This window comes from Macadamia integrifolia, chromosome 8 (genome assembly GCF_013358625.1).
Source record: "Macadamia integrifolia cultivar HAES 741 chromosome 8, SCU_Mint_v3, whole genome shotgun sequence".
NCBI lineage: Eukaryota > Viridiplantae > Streptophyta > Magnoliopsida > Proteales > Proteaceae > Macadamia > Macadamia integrifolia.
This window is the reverse complement of record NC_056564.1, coordinates 4,242,493-4,261,092: the sequence shown is the minus strand read 5'-3', so window position 1 is coordinate 4,261,092 and position 18,600 is coordinate 4,242,493. Positions and strand designations below refer to the sequence as shown.

The 18,600-nt window shown below is 38.6% G+C and overlaps 2 protein-coding genes and 1 non-coding gene across 5 annotated transcripts; 1 reads left to right on the top strand and 2 right to left on the bottom strand.

Annotated features, from left to right (window-relative positions):
• Positions 1–1,350: 1,350 nt before the first annotated feature.
• TRNAV-AAC lies at positions 1,351–1,424 on the bottom strand. Its single transcript has one exon. It is a non-coding gene; the product is annotated as a tRNA-Val (tRNA).
• Positions 1,425–1,494: 70 nt separating this feature from the next.
• Positions 1,495–9,505, top strand: LOC122087276 (THO complex subunit 4A). Its single transcript, XM_042656355.1, has 5 exons — positions 1,495–1,849; positions 2,033–2,188; positions 7,555–7,623; positions 7,708–7,892; positions 9,096–9,505. The coding sequence occupies exons 1-5, from the start codon at positions 1,688–1,690 to the stop codon at positions 9,298–9,300; spliced, it is 777 nt and encodes a 258-aa protein (XP_042512289.1). The 5' UTR covers positions 1,495–1,687; the 3' UTR covers positions 9,301–9,505.
• Positions 9,506–12,138: 2,633 nt separating this feature from the next.
• Positions 12,139–18,453, bottom strand: LOC122085607. 3 transcript variants are annotated; one of them, XM_042654089.1, is made up of 11 exons: positions 17,976–18,453; positions 17,685–17,769; positions 16,915–17,111; positions 15,139–15,221; positions 14,915–14,960; positions 14,763–14,819; positions 14,553–14,603; positions 14,363–14,437; positions 14,216–14,279; positions 13,972–14,105; positions 12,139–12,677 (listed from the first exon to the last, which is right to left on the bottom strand). In XM_042654089.1, the coding sequence occupies exons 1-11, from the start codon at positions 18,051–18,053 to the stop codon at positions 12,504–12,506; spliced, it is 1,044 nt and encodes a 347-aa protein (XP_042510023.1). In that variant the 5' UTR covers positions 18,054–18,453; the 3' UTR covers positions 12,139–12,503. The 3 variants fall into 3 exon arrangements, with proteins under 3 accessions (XP_042510023.1, XP_042510022.1, XP_042510026.1); XM_042654088.1 differs by having other exon boundaries at positions 14,363–14,463; positions 14,549–14,603; positions 17,976–18,451; XM_042654092.1 differs by lacking the exon at positions 14,553–14,603 and having other exon boundaries at positions 17,976–18,452.
• Positions 18,454–18,600: the final 147 nt, after the last annotated feature.

The window sequence follows — 18,600 nt, the reverse complement described above, 5'->3', positions numbered from 1 at the left end:
GAGTTAGATCCAGAATCCTAAATCCTTAGAATCTGATCCAACGGATAATTCGAACCAAACGCCCCCTAAACATCTCCCCAGAGTTATGTACGATATCTCTCCTGCCCATCGGAAGGCTGCGATCAAGGGATTCTCTTTTAAATTCGGATTTTTTTTTTTTTAAAATAGAATGCAAACTTCATTCAAAAAAGGACCGAGTTTTTCTTCACTACACCACGGCCACTACCTTTATTACTGTTGGGGCTCTTTGGACAGTCAATGGCAGTTTTGGGAGTTTGTACAATAAGGGAGAGGAGAGATTATGATCATTGATTCAAATGGGATCTCTTCACCATGGACGAAAAGAAACTTCTAAAAGGAACAACAGTGGGTTGTTCTTTTGTTTTTTGGTATGAAGTGGGTAGTCAGTAGGCAAGGGATCATGCTTTGGGAAGCAAAAGTCTCAAGGAGTTTATATGGTTCTTGTGGTCCTCGGACATTTCTGGGCCATCCAAATCGCAGGTCTTACATGGGCCCATAATTTATCCAATTCCAAAGGGATGGGCCGTGGCCCGTAGGTTTTCTACATTACTACTACCACAACAGCAACATTTCTCTTTGCCAACTCAACTCTTCCATGCTGATTTACATACAATGAATTCCAAAGATCTCTCTAAGGCTAGTTATGCAGGACCTCTTCAAACTCGTTACAACCCAAACCCACAAAACAAAATCTAGAAGATGCATTTGTTAGATGCTAGCAAACAGAAGTTCTCTAGTGTTGTGGGAAAGTTTTGTTACATTCCACGTAGAAGGCAAAAATAATAATCTTACATCAGAAGTTGGTAACTCGATGTGAGGACTTCTAGGTACTTGGACACTCTCCTGCACATGATCAGTTATACATTGGTGGAATTAAAGACATTGAAAAAACAAAATCTAGAAGATGCATTTGTTAGATGCTAGCGAACAGAAGTTCTCTAGTGTTGTGGGAAAGTTTTGTTACATTCCACGTAGAAGGCAAAAATAATAATCTTACATCAGAAGTTGGTAACTCGATGTGAGGACTTTTAGGTACTTGGACACTCTCCTGCACATGATCAGTTATACATTGGTGGAATTAAAGAAATTGAAAAATGTCATCTATAAATTTTAATGATAGACGCAAAACAAGATTTTCCTCCTCAAATAAATTAAAAAAGTATTAAAATGAAAAACACAACAATAGTGAAACTTACCTTACAAAATCATACACATGAACCATAAATTAAAAGGTGGGAAGGATAAAATTTAGAAACAATCATTCTCTGCCTCCCAACACACCGGTGCGGATGGATGGAGCACTGGCCACAATGTGATTACAAAAACATGTGGCTTCGCCCGGGTTCGAACCGGAGACCTTCAGTGTGTTAGACTGACGTGATAACCAACTACACCACGAAACCCCAATGATTAAATGATTTTACTTTAAATACAAGATCGTTAGTAAATAATATGATATAAGGTCAGCTCGTGCGGCTACGCTGACCTTCTTTGGGTTCTTTCCCCCGAATGGTCTTTTCTTTCTACCCCTCTTTCTGCAAAACCCTAATTCCTTCCTTTCCGAAAACCCTTGTTTCTTCGGATCTCGATCTCTCTCCTGCTTCTATACTCCTCTGGATTTTATTATATCGTTTAATCGGTAGTTTTTAATTTAGATTTATCGAAAATGTCCAGTGCGTTGGACATGTCTCTCGACGATCTGATCAAGAACAACAAGAAATCAGGAGGGGGAAATTCCAGAGGCAGAGGTAGAGGATCAGGTCCTGGGCCTGCTCGGCGATTTCCCAATCGCGGCGCGAATCGAACGACGCCTTATTCGATGGGAAAGGTGACTTAGGGTTTCTTACTTCGATCTGTGGTTTCAAATACTTTGTCGTATTTCTTTGGTTTCTTTTGAATTTGGGTTATGTAAGTTCTTGTTGGGCTTTTGTTTTTCCTTACAGTAGCCATCCATTGTCTTTCCTTCGGTTTTTTTTTTCCCTTTATTAATGCTTTTGGTTCTTATACGCAGCCGGCTCAAGCGCCCGATTCATCATGGCAGCACGATATGTTCACTGACCAGATGGCAGCGTACCCGGCACAGGCAGGTCGAGCTTCCGCAATAGAGACCGGGACCAAGCTCTATATTTCTAACCTGGACTATGGCGTCTCGAACGAGGATATCAAAGTAAGATCATCTTCTTTTTTCAAAGTTCTGTTCATTGATTTAAGTAGTAAGAGTCACCGTCTTTTCTTTCCTTCACTTTTTTTGGTTCAAAACTTTGTCGCCCATCCCCGCTTTATAATGTCATTGGTGCTTATATTTTTGAGTAGCTTCTTCATTTGGTTCTTTTGAGAGGGGGAGGGGATAAAATTTGAAGAAAATCTGTGTTTTATCAATGGTATTGGTCAGATGGTTATAGTAATTTTTATTTATTTATTTATTTATTTTTTGAGGTTTTACTGTGGGATGAGGTGAATCCAGTTAGGAAAAAAAAAACCTGGGTTCTGTGGTGACTTCCAGCACTGACGGGAGAAAATTTTGGGCTGCAAAGTTATCATGATGATGGTGGCTTCCTATGTTTATGTGTGGTGAAACGAGCCAGTTGGACCCCAGCAACATGCATGCCACATACATATTTCATTATCGGCCTCTCCCCTAGTGGGCTCATGTGCCAGTTAATTGCCCCTACTCAGCTCTCCACAGGAATGTAGTAGTCCTTGCTGAGATCAGGATGCATTTGTTTTGGTGTTTCATTAGAAGGAATATATTTGCCAAGGTTGTGAAGGTTGTGGAATCCATTATTTGGCAGTGAGCATCTCATTGTTAGGAAATTTCACTAATGGTCCATATGGTTACAAGATTGATTCTGTTGAAAAGTCTGGGCATTTCAGAGATGCAGTTCATGGATTTTTCTAGAGGGAAGATTTTTGGATATCTAGTTGAGCTGGAAGTTGCTTATTTTGTAGCTGATAGAAAGGAATATCAACTGCTGTTGCTTTAATCTGGTCAGTGGATTAGCTGGTGATCTAATTTTTTCCTTGCAATGATTTTGTGTTTGAGTGGTTGGATGAGGCAATATTTTCCTTTGCTATGGTGCTCTTTGTACTAAATTGTGGGATTTCTTGATGTTTTTCCACTCTAAAAGTGAGAGTTCAAATTGTGTTTGAAGCTACGGTCTTCAGAACTGAGGTGGGTGAAGTTTTTAGTGGTGTCTTCCCAAAGGCCACAGGATTGTTAGTGATTCCTGAAGATTAGACTAATGGGGTTATGATTGTTGTAAATCTTAGTCAACTTTATAATCTGTTCAGGTGCCGAAGAAATCGAGAAACCCCAGATGATTGAGGATTTTAGTCATCTGAATTTCATTGATAGTATGGTAGCATATGGATTGTCATTAAACTTGATATAGGCTTACTACATGGAGTATTGATGTTTGATGCTGCTGTTTTTGTACATGATTATCTTGGCTCAATTTGTGAGTAAGTAAACATTCAACATTGTCAATGAATAAAGAAGGTGCCTTTGATATGTAGTTGGATTGTCTCTTTGACTTTGTGATGGAGGTTGAAAGAAAAAAGAGGAAAGGGTCTGGTTCATCATTGAACCAATTTATCCAAACCAGGCAATGCATGCGATTGTGGTTATTTTGTAGGTTTATTTTTTTGGGTGTATGTGGGAGTTTTAGATAGGATTGATAGATTACGTAAGGATTTGATTTAGGTACCAGTTTACTGTTCCTTGGTTGATTTAGTTTATTATTTGATTAGAGTTGTTTGTAGTTTCTATTTTCAGGATCTTTATATTTCTTTAATTTATGCTTGCAATTTGATGGAGAACATAGAGAATGAAATATGGAGTTTTAGTTTTGAGTGTGCCTGTGTGGCCTTTGAGGCAGCCGGTTGGCTGTGTAGTAGTGTTCATCGTCTTCGCCTACTCTATCGATTCAGCTTGCTTCTTGTCTCAGGTAACCCTCTCTTAGTTCTCTTCCTTTCTTCTGTGAATCTTCTTCTTATACTTCATATTCTTCTTCGTTTCTTCCATTAATTTCTGTTTTAATCCTTTTCCTTGTTTCTACCCAACCAACAGGACCGAGGGAGAGTTAATCAATATCTCTCATTCTTAGCTCTTTTTATCTCCAGATTTGGTGTCTTATTGCCCATCCCATGGGCAACCCAGTCTGTGAATTCTGGTGACCAAAGCCAACTTTGGTAGTGAGAAACAAATCGAATCTCAGACCGGGCCCTATGCTTACCGCTAGTCACAGTTTCAGAACTCAACTCAATCGCTTGCTATTTGAGGTGGTAATTAGTTGCTTTCAATAGGGAAATGGGTTGCAATTCTTCACCGAAAATTTTGAATTGATTTGTGATCCAAGGAAGGAATCCCTCCCAATCAAACTAGGTGGTGTTCTACCACCCTGGTTGCTGTAAGGGTGAAGACAACCTCAGCCGTGGGTTGTTTCCTTTAAAACCTTACGATTTCCATAACTACCCCTCCATTTATTTCTCATTCACTCGTTGTCCTTACGCTATTTTCTTGCCTAGTCTGCCTCTGATCAATAAATACTATTTTCTTTTGTATCTTTTCCCTCTTCATCCATCTTAGTAGCACCTTATATTTATGGTTATCTACCAAACTACCATTCACTTTTAAAACTTGGAGTCTTGTTGATTGGGTGGGCCCATAAGCAGTTCGTACTGGGCTTTTTGGTCCCCTGATTGCATCACTTTGTCTGGTGCTTGGTATGTATTTGCCATATTGGCACCCAAGAGCCAACTAAAAGTTAATTTGATGCCGATAGTAAAGATGGTTGATGGTTATTGGGCAAGGAATTGAAATTCATGATTGCTCACTGGGAAGAAAATAATGGTACTGCCAATATTCCCTCAGGAACGGCTAGCTGTAAAGGAACAACAATAATTTATTGCATACCATAAGAAGTATTTGGGATGCTTGAATTTGCGTGATTAACCTAATCGTTTAAATCTTAACATACTGTGTTCTGGGAACATGACTAATTTATTAGTTCTATTCTAATTTTTTTTTCCCTCTTTGGTGTCTTTTTCTTTTTCCATCGTTGTTTTTACCTTTCGTCATCCCTTAAGATAATGATCCTCACTTGGTCTTTATTTGATTGGAGCATGCTTGTGCTGAAGTACTTAAAAAAGAGAATTTCGCCAAGTCTAGGGAAAGAGATTGGTTACAAGTGGTTACAGTTATGTTTTTGAGGATATGTACTGGTGTTTTGTGGGTTTACAGGGTTAGGCATTTATATCATTGTGGGGTTGACTAGAAAATCAGGATGTAGTTCCATGATTTATGTTATTGTTGATCATTTATTTCACTTCCAATTTTGTGAGATTGTAGAGGGAGTTATTATCCGAAATTGGAATTGTGGAGGATGCTTTGTAGTCAAATTGTTTTAGGATATCTAGCTTATACAGATTTGTGGGCTTTAATTTGTCAAAATTGGGATAGAAATGTGCAGTGGTCAAGATCGATGCACACAACCCTCATTTTCATTAACTTCCTTCAACCAGGAATAAGGAGATATATCAAACTGGACATTGTGTATAGAAGGGGTGGGACAGTTTATAATAAATAGACTAATTTAGTTAATATTGAAATAGAAATGTAATAGTAATTGCGATAAAAGACTAGAATGTTCAATTTTTTCCCTCTTGGTTTAACCATTAATAAGGAGAGGAATCAAAGTTGATATGATGCAGCGATGGAATTAGTTGCTATCTTTAGACTTGATTTTTATTTACTTCCTTTATTGGTTAGAGATTAGATTAACAGTCTTTTATTTAGATTTGATTTTTATTTTAGTTGCTATCTAGGTTTAGTTTCCATTTTTAATTAGCTTTCAAAAGTATGTCATTATTTTTATTTAAATAGCCCTGTAATGGAGAACTCAGTTTTTAGATTGAATGAAATTGATTAAGTTTTTTTTTGGTTGTGAACCATGGCTACCCGTGGGTGATCCCATTCTTCCCTTTCTGAATTTCCTTCCCTTCTTTTCCCCTCTGATCTTCGTTTTGTTCTCTATTTTTTACCTATTTCTTGCTGTTTAATTCTTGTACCTGAAAATTACTCTGTTCTGGGTGATACTTCCAGCCCTAGATTTGGAGGTTGATCTCCATTGGTACCTATCGGAAGAAACTGAGATCTGTAGCGAAGGATGTCTTCCCTTGGGCGACATCAACCCTAGATTCTTAACCTCAAAGGGTCCTTCCACTAAGAGAATCAAACCCAGTTTCAGACCTGGTTCCATACTGTTGCGCCAGATGCTGTTGCAGGCCTTTAGATCTGTCCTCTCCTGTACTATTTGAAGCCGAGCTCAACTGGGTTAGGTAGAGACTGCTGAGGCGACCCTTCACCCAGAATTTCAAGTCCAGCCGACAAGAATTGGTGGATCTTTCCCCGCTGAAGCTTGCTGGTCTACCGCCTGCTATGGTTTCTATCGGGAAGAAGAAACAAGTTCTTCTTTTGTTTTAAAAGAGTTATTCCTATTATTACAACCAAGCCCCTATTCTCCATAGTTGACATATTATTTTCCCTACTCCTTATAATTCCAAAAAAAAAATTAAAAACCCTTTTTTTTTTAATTTTCTATGCTAGTTTAACCCTATTAGTTATTTTCCACTATTTTAAGTGCTCGAGTGTTCCTGAATTTACAAGATTGCCCCTCAACCATTACCTTGAGATATTTTATCATTGTTGTGGGCCCTAAGTGATCCAATCCCTGATTTTGGGAACCCGGATCCGCATCATGATATTTTTGCAAAGAGAATGTGAAGGTCTTTCTAGAGTGTGTTGTAGTTTTGATGAATACTGTTAACTTGAAATCTTAACTTTTTTATTGAACAGTTGTAAAGAAAACATGTACAGAATGTGGGATTACTAAGATGATTTTTCAGAACACTAGTAATGATAGTCATTATGGAAACAAGAATTATAAATCTAATAGGTGACGTAATGTTGTAAACTCGTTAGATGTTTTACAATATGCACAGAGGAACCAAATAGATTACCTGGGAAAGGGGTCTTTGTTGTAATTTGAGGCTGTTAAAAGGACATTGTAGAAGGATTGAACATGAAATGGGTTTAAGTAATGACAAGGGTTACGAGTCCATATGATTTACAGAAAATATGGCTTTTAATGGTGTGGAAGTTTGGTGCATAATTTGTGTGGTTGACCTGAGGTAGTTTGATGATGCTTAGTTGACTTCACTTTTGTGCTTTTGCACTTTGACCATATAACCAATGTAGAAGTTTGTTATTTGGTATCAATTTTGTTCTAGGATGTGGAGATACTTCTAAATTCTTTAGGTTCTATTGTCTGCCTGCTTGGTTATCTGTGAAATTCTCAGCTTACATAAAATACAATATTGATTTATTTAGCACTATGTTTGTTTTATTTAAAATATCATTCATTCATTGCTTATTGTTACTTAATCTTATGCTTTGTATGGATACCAAGATCTACTAGTATGAATTATAATCTATATTCTGGTGATTGCTTTCTAATATCTAGCTTTGTGTAGGAACTGTTTTCAGAGGTTGGTGACCTGAAACGGTATTCAGTCCATTATGACAGGAGCGGGAGATCAAAGGTAATATTATCAAGTCTTATATTATATGGTCTGAGGAATTCCTTAAATCGTCAATAGTGAAGAAAGATTCTTGCTCTCTCTCAGGGAACGGCTGAAGTTGTCTTCTCACGGCGGGCGGATGCTTTAGCTGCTGTGAAGAGATACAATAATGTTCAGCTTGATGGCAAGCCAATGAAGATAGAGATTGTGGGAACAAATGTTGTCACTCCTGGTGCTGGCCCTGCAGTTCCCAATGGTGCATTTGGGAATCCTAATATTGTCCCAAGGAGGTATGTCATTTTCATATTTCAGTGCTGCCATAGCAGAATCCAGACATTGAACCTTAGGTTGATGCAAATTTTTGGTCTGTAATTCTAGAGACGGGAGTGTAGAATTTCGTGTGATGCTCAGTTAAAAATAATTTTGTTTTTCAGAACACAAATGATCAAAATTGGGCAGTCATTGGCTGCTCACTTTCTTCGGTTTTTAGAATGACAAATATTCTACTAATCTGTACCAGTGACATTGTAGCGGTTGGCATCCATCCTGTCAGTGGGTTGTTGGCAAGTTCAATTTTTGTAATGGCCACAAAGGAAAAGAAAAATTGTTGTTGTGTGTTTTTTTTTGTGGGGGGGGGGGTTGATTGGTCTTCCTTTTCTTGATGAGTATTCTGTCGAATTTTAGATTTTTTTTTTGGGTGGGGGAGTTGCGGTTCTTATTTTTTTTGTCTATTCTGCTGAATTTTTCTGATATTATAAATCATGTTTTCATGCTCTGAAAAGAAAAAAAAAATTCCTTGTTATTTGCACACTCACAAGTGCCTTGCACCTTTGTCTCTCTTCCTTCCTGCTCAGGTAGACTACATTTTAAATGTGTGTTTTTTGCACTAATAAGGCTATATAAGATTGCATGATGACCAAGAGAAAATGTTGGCATAGAATAGGGTCGGCCTTTTTCGTCTTAGAAATGAGGCAAACCACCATTTGTTATTAGGCCCGATAACTGAAAAACGGTAAAAGATTCTGAAAGTTGTGCCAATTCGAATCACCTGATGACATTTCATTGTATTTTTTGTCCAAAATAAAGTGGAGTTGATGCTTGCTTAGGATAAAAACAAGTGGTATAATAACTGTGTAACTGAATGGAGAACCTGTGTTACAATATGAGTTAGCACTAAGTTGGCAATATGGGCTTGATCCTTAGATTGATAAAGGGAATTTTTTCTTGGTGTTTTGTTTTGGTGATAACTCCTTAACATCTGCTACCAGGTCTGTTAACAGTGTCCGTAATGCTTTTACCATTCTCGTGATAGGCCCATAAAGTTATAGGTTTATAAATTGCTGCTTTCAGGATTAGCTTGCACCCATATGAATTGTAATGTGGTTGTAATTCTATCCTTTTTGAAAAAAAATCTCAAGTTACTTCATTATGCTTTTTATATGGTTGGACTCCTTGTTCTGATTTTTTTTTTTTTCGTTATGACCCTGCTGCAGTGGGCAAGGAAGGGGTGGTGCGATCGGACGGCTGCGCGGTGGCGGTAGTGGTGGTGGTGGTGGTGGTGGTGGTGGAGGTGGAGGTGGAGGTGGCCGTGGATTTGGGAGGGGCCGTGGACGGGGAAGAGGTCGTGAACCGGTATCTGCAGATGATCTTGATGCCGATTTAGAGAAGTATCACTCTGAATCAATGCAGATAAACTGAGATCCTCCATGCATTTAGTTCATAGGTCTTCTGCTATGGAATTCTCATGGTGGATGATTATGCATTATCCCAAGTATTTTGTGTATTTTATGGAATATGCTACTATTCTGAGGAGTGAAAAATACAGAAGGAACTAAGTCACTAACTGTTAAAAAGTGTGGTTTATGGAGCTTGGGCTTTTATCTTTTGTTGCCCGTTTGATTGACATGGTACATGGGTTAATGGACGGCTGCCGACTGTGCTGTGCACTCCTCTTTTATTTTGTTATCATTTCTTTAGTTGTTTCACATCATCCAGAGACGTGGGTTGGGGGGAGGGGGTGTGGATCGGGAACTGATGTCCCCTTGATTGATTGAAGTAAAGAAGGTTTGCTGCAGAGACTTAACCATTGACTGCAGCTTCACCAATTATCAGTTCAAAGACTGGGAGTTATCCTTTGCATAGCTGAGCCAGTTGAGATACCAATTTAAGGTAGGCTTTAATGCTTTATTGTCTTCCCATTTTTATTCATCTTAGATCGGATCATATAATCGTTTCTAACTCAGTTTTGGTTTTATTTCTTTTTGGTGATTGTAAATGATGTGTTTGGTGTAGAAGATATCTACTAACCATTTTCTTATTGAATCCTCGGAATTCCAGTTAATGAGATAGATTGTGGAGGTTTTCCTAGCTAAATCAGCATTATCTTTTCTGGATGTTAGACGCATGCTTTCATGAAAGACTGCTCACATTGTTGGGTATAGAAACTAGTTCTTGATTTAAGTTAGTTTAATATTTGGTCTAGAATGGTTATTATGCATGTGATTCTGGGTGAAGATTTTCATCTTGTCATCAACTGCAGTTTGCTTTGGTAGTTGGTTAAATGCACGAAGTGAAGCCAGTGGCTCGTTGGGTTTGTGGTGCACTGCAGCCGAGAAAGTAGTAGTCGCTGCAGCAACTTGGATGAGCCCTATAGTTTTAGGGAGGTTAATGTGAACTAATTCTTGGTTTAATTTGAATGCCATTAATTCGGAGGCGACCTTTCAAGGCGGCTTCTGGGAATGTTGGGTGGGGAGGGGGAGAGAGTTTGGGGCCTGCTTTCTTGTGGCGAGCTTGGAAGCGATGATGAGTAACCCTTTTTCTGGGGATTGGGTCTAAGTTACTCTCCAGGTCATGAACACTTGCCGAACACTGCATAATGGACAGATCACAAGAAGTGTTTTAATCAGCTACGTGATGGGATGTAAGCTTCATGATATGATGTTACTTTAAAACACGATTACAATATCCTCTTAGGTGCACTTTGTGGCACTATTCGCCAGGTCGAGTCATAGAATGAAAGAATGTTGTTTCACTGGAAGCAGTTTGTAATGCAATCGCCTCTCAGTGTCGCTGAAGTGGCTAAAGGCAAATGGTTTCTTGCTACCGGGCTTACTGAACTTGTAACTCTCTTGGAGCCTCACTTCTAATGGGAGCTCCACAGGTAGTGCCTTCGATTAGGCGGAGAAAGTGGTTGCCCCTCTTCAGAGTTACGAGCAAGGACTGAGGTGGTCGTCAGTCCTTGCTTACTTTCTTAAAACTGTAGGAATTGATCAGAAAATTGTATGTGAAATTATCCAAGGGCGCAGCATCTCATGGCAGCTGCTTTTCATGGAAAGTGGCTTAAATGGCAAAACCAGAACTGCGACAGCTGAACTTTGTCATTTTAGGTCTGTCCTCGGGTCAGTTTTGTTAATCTGAATTAAATCATCATTTCGCATGAGAGCATTCAAAATGGGCTTCTGTTGCTCACGTCTGTCATCTCAAAAGCTCTACTTATTTTGTGTTGGAACTACTCATAAGATAGTTTTAATTTATTTATTCATCTTTTCTTTTTTGATCTTATTACTCGTTTCAGTTATATTAAATTTCTTTATATGTTTTTTATTGCCAAACATTCAATTTCATACATCATTCCAGAGTTGAATGTTGTGCAACAATAAGACGTATAAACAAACGGTAAAAAGAACAGTCCGAGAAGTGCTGTGCCATGTGGGGCGAATGACCTCCCCGCCTCGTGAATGTCTAACATTCCTACTGGTGGTGCTTCAGTGTGCACTCAGGCGCCAGTCGTGGACATAACTCTTTCCTGAATTGAATGGATGTGATTCTCCGTGTCTCTTCTTCCTAGAACAAAGGATGGATACACTTCCACATGGTATGGAAAGAATGAGAAAGGTCTGGCATGCTCCACGTTCCTACTTCAAGAGGAAATGATCCACTCCAACACCGCTGTCCCTCCAACGACCCATTGCAAAGGTTAGGAGGGCTTTGACATGCATCCTCAGGTTTTAGCAGATATTAGGATTAGCAGACGCCCTCCCTACCATTGGATTGTCGGAGCCTGATCTGCTCTAAGACCTACCTTTGATTTTACCACAAAAGGGTCTTAACTTTAATCAATGTGTATAATAATTCTTCCTTTTTAATGCTTGAAAAAAATTGATTGATTATAACCCTAACAATCAAAGGGCCCTTTTTTTATTGTTGGAGATGTGAAAAACCAGTGGTTTAAACGGTCAAAACAAAATAACGAACTGAACATGAAACCCAATAAATATCATATCAAATCAAATCAAATCCGAGGGCTTCTTTTCTGTTTCAATTTATCTGTTCCAACATGCATCTTTTTTTTTTTTTTTTTTTAAATTTTTGATCCATTTATCCACCCCACCACTTATTTTTATGGTTTTGATCCAGTCTGTCGAAGTAGATTGAAGGTGCTGCTTTATTTGATTGGAGATGAACGGTTAGCTACTGACCGACACGAGAAGTTTATGAATAGGAGGCTAGGTAAGACGGGCGAAGAAAACCCAGCAGGAAAAACCCAAGCAGTGAATGCTTAAAGGAAATTAATATTCAGCTCCAAACAGAAATGCCATCAATCCGAACTGTCTGATTGAATTCCTTTCTCCCCCTCTTTCTGATGCAGATGGCCCTCGCAAGCCTGTACTAGGTGATAACACCTGGTATCTCTCTTTCCAAAGTGCTGCTCATAAAATTGCTTTGAAGAATTACAACACCTCAACCCCCACACAAACACCCAAAAAAAAAAAAAAAAAAAAAAGAACGAAAGTAAAGAAAGAAAAGGAAAAAAGCTTACACAAATTAAATTACAGGTACATATCTACAGGGAGGCCCCCAAACCCATTTCCTACTTATCAGTTTTTCTTTCCTGCCCCCAATTAGGGTTCCTTTGGTTTTTTCAGATTCCCACACCAAGAGAAGATTAACCTTAATATGGAGAATAGGACGGCCTTGATGCAAGACATTATAAAATTCCAACAAGAGGAGGGCCAGTACCACGGATAGAGTAAACGGAAGAACAAACTAATAAGGTGACGAGGATATCTTCCAACCTGTGCAACAAAATCAATGCCAAAACTAATGAAGATTAGCAGAAGGAAAGAACCCCAAGTGAAAATAATTGAAACAGAAGCATTACTACTCTTCCCCAATACTAAGAAGAATAGATGTATGTTAAGATCGGTACAAGAAGTCATGTCTCAGCTAAATACAGATGCTAGAAACAGACACAATGGTTTTGCAGATGATAAACCAAATTAATAATTCATGCATCAAGAAATTTTCAAGTGACATTGGACCGGGTAAGATGATCTTAAGTGGATAAACCCATATGGAATGCATGCATGGGCAAACCTTGGGCCCGTTTGACAACGTTTCAAGAAACAAAACAAAAAACGTTTGATAAAACTGTTTCATTTCACTTGTTTTCAAAAATAGAAACTGAAATTTCTACCTATTTATGGTTGAAGAAACGACCCAGGCAAAACAAGTTTCGCCATTTCTGGAAACAACTCGTGGCCATTATTTCGCTGGTTACTATCAACTTCCAGAAACAAGATTTATTCAATTCCATTTCTGTTTCTAGAAACGAAAATTTATGTTTTCAAGAAACAGCAGAAACGTTATCAAACGGGCCCCTAGTTGTGCCATGTGGAAGGCTAATGTGCAGTGTTAAAGGTTTTATAGGTGGGCATACCCATTGTACTGCTTAATCAAATTTCCAGCCCTATCAGTTTAAAGAAAGCAAGCATGCTCAAACTGCCAAACCTGCAGCAAGAGTCATAACCCCAAAAGTCCATTGAAAGTGACTCATGCCTGCAACATCTGATTCTAATCAATGATTTTGGTTCCTACAGAAACTTCACCAAGATGCAGGCCCTTCCTTGATAAGGAATACTAAGGGCAGGGTACCTCAAGCCGATTGCAGGATCGATAAGGTTCTGGTCTTATTTTCTTGTATTTTGAACAAAACCAGTAGTATGGAAAAGGGCCCAAATCATTCTTCCTCATGTTCTCTGGTCAACTTTATAACACATTCATTAGGCAATATTTGGATGGTCAGAACCGGAAATTCTTTCATTTTGGAATAGGCATTTGATAGTTTGAGTGGATCAAGCTTTAGATGGTAGTCCAAAAAACCACAGGTAATTCAAGCGCCCCGTCAAACTTCAGTAATCTAGTTGACAATACGAACAATTACTGGTGTGGGCGCCCTAGTGAAAGCATGCACTTCCAGTGAATTAAACTCCATCTGGCAGTTTGGAGTCTTCGACTGAAGTATAGCCTTGAAACTTGAAAGAACATAATCCTAATTTCCAAAGCTAAATCAGATTACGGCCAACTCACAGGAAAAAGGAAATCCAAAGCATCCCAGGCTGCGTGACGAACAGCCCTTGTTGGATACATTGGACCCCCAGGAGAAGTGAAGCTATACAGGCACGCCTTAAGCCTTGTGCTGGTGGTCATCCTTAGCTCCAAGCCTACAGAAATTAGTCATAATAAATCAACAGCAATAGGAAACCAATGTGACAGAAAAGGTTCTGACAATATTGAACAAGTGAAAACATCAATGTCAGTAATAAATAATTACCCTGCAGGGCTTTCAACTGGGAAAGGTAATATATCAGCACAGGTTCCACCTTCAACTTTTGAAGCTGATTATTACATCACCACTATATATAAGTATTCCTTTAAAATAAAGAAGAATGCAAATCTCAAGAAATCATTAGGGGGCTACCTGATCTGTGAGCTCAATTACGAAAATGTCTGCGGGACCACCAACCAAAAATGCATTTGGAAACACAGGAAATTGCTGTAATAGAATATCAAGCTTGTCAACTGCATGAAGAACAAACACCCATATTACAAGAGTTGAATAGACTTCTAGATCAAGAGTGCAGTCACTTAACCGATATATACACACCTACATTGTAAAAGAATATGAACCTGGAGAGTAAAAGATACAGATCTCTCTGGGCCTGAAAAGAAATTAAAGTAGATGCTAACGTTTAACCACATACAGAACTTTATATTACTGGCCAAGGGGCCAAAAAATCAGAATCCTGGATTAAATTAATTAATTAAAACTGCAAACTCAGAATATCATGATATTAGTACTGTGAAGGATAAAGTTTGACCTGAGGGGCGATTTTATTTAAGCGCATGGGCACCAGGGCAACTTCCTCAAGAAGATACTAAGGCAATAAAGATCATTTCACAAGAATTTAGCCCATAAACCAAATATGCAGGGATAGAGTAAAAAAGTTAGCTGGATTTAAAAGAATCTTACATGGAACAAAGAGAAGAAACGTCTTGTGTTTGTTTGGATGTCAATCCTGCCAATAAGCACTTGGTAAGAAATGGGAAGTGATCAAACTTATATGCTTGAGCAATTCAACCCCCGGGATCTCCCAAGAGAAAAAGGGCTAAAATCCAAGATTCAGCTTGAAAAGGCCTCAACTTTAAACCTTCAGTAACCAACTAAACTATAGACTATCCAAGCTTAATTCATACCAGAAAACATTCGTAGCACCATGGACAAGGGCAGAAGAGTAACGGAAGAGCACTTCTGAATTTTCAAGTTGAACTTCAAGTAACTGCATAAATAACATAAAAGGCATAAATTAATCAGTGTGACAGAAGAGCTTTTGGATAGATGCAGAGCTATAAGTATTCAGTGCTTTGAGCTGAGCTCATGAAAGTAGCACAAATATCCTGCTCTACTTCCGGACTCAAGACCCCAAAGTACGTTGAAATGACCGTCTCTCCTGTTGAACTCTACTGAATAAAGTCTAAATTCAGCTCGCCAATTCGATGCCAACTGATGATTTTCCTTTGCATCGACTTGAAATTGTCTTTTAACTAACACAGGTCCATCCTAATGAAGGTGGATGTAGACACCTCATTTTGTCACCACAGAAGCATACATTTGAAGACCGTGAGAAGATTCTATTTTGTGGCTTGAGAGATTCCTCATAATCCCAAAGACATTGGGAATCATTCCGATAAAATGACCAAAATGCCCGTATAGGGATTAGGTTAATATGGTCAAATGATATCAAAATCCAATAAAATTTCCAAATAAAATTATTTTTACGATGAACATCCTCATACTTATATTTGGTTTGAAAATGAGTTTATTTGAACCCCTAATTTGGAAAAGATTACATTTTTCATGTGGGACCCACTTTGAAGGTGATTTTCGTTGACCAAAAACAGTCCCTCAATTTCATACCATTTAAAAGTATTTAGAAAAAAATTTTAAAAGTCTTTTGAATCATCAAACTTTGATTTATGAAGCAAGAGTAATTGGTTTTCAAAGATTTCGTGAACTGAGGCAAAGTCAGACCCAGATTAAAAAGAACCACATGTAAATTCAATGGGAGAAAACTGTAACAGAAATAATAAATACACTGGTCAGAAAATCCAACATTACCATGAAAAGCTACAAATAAAGACAGCAGATCTTACCAAAAAAAAAAAAAAAGGTTGTAAAGACGAATTTAATTCGGACAATAAGCATCACCTAGCCGGACTTTTCACAACTTTTGCATTTGTCCCTATGTTTTGTATATCTCCAATCAGTCTTATGAGGTGTTATTCTTTAGGGTTAATCATGTCAGATATCTAATACTTGTTACCAAGGGGCATTAACCTTTCCCACAACACCACCAACAAAAGTGGTGAAACGACTGACTTCTGATATACAGACCCCGCATCCACGTGAAATGTTTGGTCGTGCCAACAAACAACTCACTGTGACCACCCTCCTTTATCAGGGTTGACATTCAAAGGGGAGCAGTATCAACCATGGAGAGAAGAGTATATCAAATAAGGGAGAGGGTTGGACACACCGCCAGCTTTCTTGGAGCTAGCTGCTCAACCACTGGGGGGGTGGGATGGGAGGGTCATGGGGGTTATTTCCAAAAGGGAGGGAGAGAGAGTGACACAGGCTGGGCACCCCAGCAGCGTGCCCAGCCTTTTCCCATCAAAAAAATATAGGATAGAATGAAAATTGGGAAGATTGCGATGTATGCAAGGCAGGGCATAGCTATCGTAAGTTCTATATGCCAACCCTTCAAATAGAGTAGTCACACTACTACCACTTCAATATTGGGTTTTCATTTTTCTCTCCTTCCCCCGCCTCCTTTTGATGTGTAACAATATAGGTAGCAGAATTATGAAAGCATCATTAATTTATGCTTCTATCTCCAAAGATCAATATAGCCACTGTGAGTGTGCCATAGTTATATATAACAAGGTTATAAAACATTTTGTTAAAAGACATACCCATTTGTGGAAAAGGAGTGCAAAAATATTAGACGCAAAAGACTGGCTCCAGAGCAGGACCATTAAATCAAGGATGGGTTTTCCACAGTCAGGATCCCTAACATAATGATCAGCAAGCACATCATAAAAACATAGATGATTCTGGATTCCACCCTCTTCCGGAGAAACTCCATCTTCATCCCTCAGAAGAATGATGTCTGTTTCAAAGGAAGTGAAAAAGAATTAGAATGCAAATCAGAATAGGAATGAGTAACAGGTCCTCAACATCAAATCATAGCTGGGCATAAAGTATAAGATCCTATTATGTGACAAACAAAAGTGTACATAAAGCACAACAGTATTAAGGGAGGAAATAAAATAAAATAAAATCCAATCCATTACATATATGGGCTTCATATTAAAGAAGATGGACGATAAAGGTCTAGAGATCATGATATAAAAGTTGCCAATTTGAAACTTTGGTTAATGCCACACTATCTTTGGTAGTTACTGTTGCATTCCCATTCCACAGCATGTTGAATCCTTAAAATTACAATTGAAGACTGAACGACTCTAGGTTATATGGACATACTAATTAAACTTAACAACATTAAGAGGAACCAATGTGGATACAGTTCTAGAAGCAAATCTGATATGACCACATGAAATCTTAAAAGTTTCATAGCTCATAGAAACCATTCGAATTTAGTATGATGAGGATTGCGAGATCTGAAGTAGCATGGCCCAAGTACACATAAGAAAACGAGAAGTAACGAACGACAAAGACTCACCTCGTGCACGGCCATCAACTTCTAATGCTATATCTGCGAACAGCTCTTGCAACACGTTAAGTCTCTGGGATCGAGAGGCTAGTGCCTACAAAGATTCAATGGGAAAATTGAGTTTAATTCGCTGTGAAAATTTAGCTCATACAAGAATAAATCATATGACCTAAAGGGACCTGAAATATTATGCTTCAATGGAGTCAAACTTGACTATAAGGCAAACAGAGTGCATCAATCCATTGGTCAAATAAACAACCACACAGAGCTGATATTCAAAACTAGAGTATAAAAAGTCACCCGTTGCAGCTTTTTCTCAATTTCTTGGGTAAGGGCAGTTAGATATCCAGAGCTGGTAGCCGTAGAAGCTCGTGGCATTGTGGTTGAAACTCCAACTCCAAAGCATTTGAAAACCAAGCAACGTCCCCCACCGATTCCGATCCTAATATCTGATCAGAAAGCGGTTTTAATCGCCATGATCGTCCTCGGAAGCTTCTCCAAAAGAAATCTCACTTGGAAACACAAGATTCCCTTCAGAAGACTCGCAACAGGAGAGCCAGAACCCTAGATAGTTTGAATATGAGATCTCCACCTCCCTTTGCAAGACAAAGATTGGCAAAATACACAGATAATGAGAGGGAGAGAGAGGATGAGAGGATAACAGAGACACAGAAAGGCGGAAACTGAAAGAGGAGAATAACTATAAGAATGGATCCGAGAGAGAGTGGTAGCGTATTCCGGGAAAAGAAAACGAAAGAGAAATCTTCAGAGACGGCATGGAGAAGACAGATGGAGCAATAAAAACACGTGTCATTTTCTATGAGATGACTTTGGATAAAACGAAATAATGTAGAATGACCAATTTATCCCTCAATTCATTTTTATTTATACTCGCAATAAAAAAATGTGTGATTTTGTCGGTCGT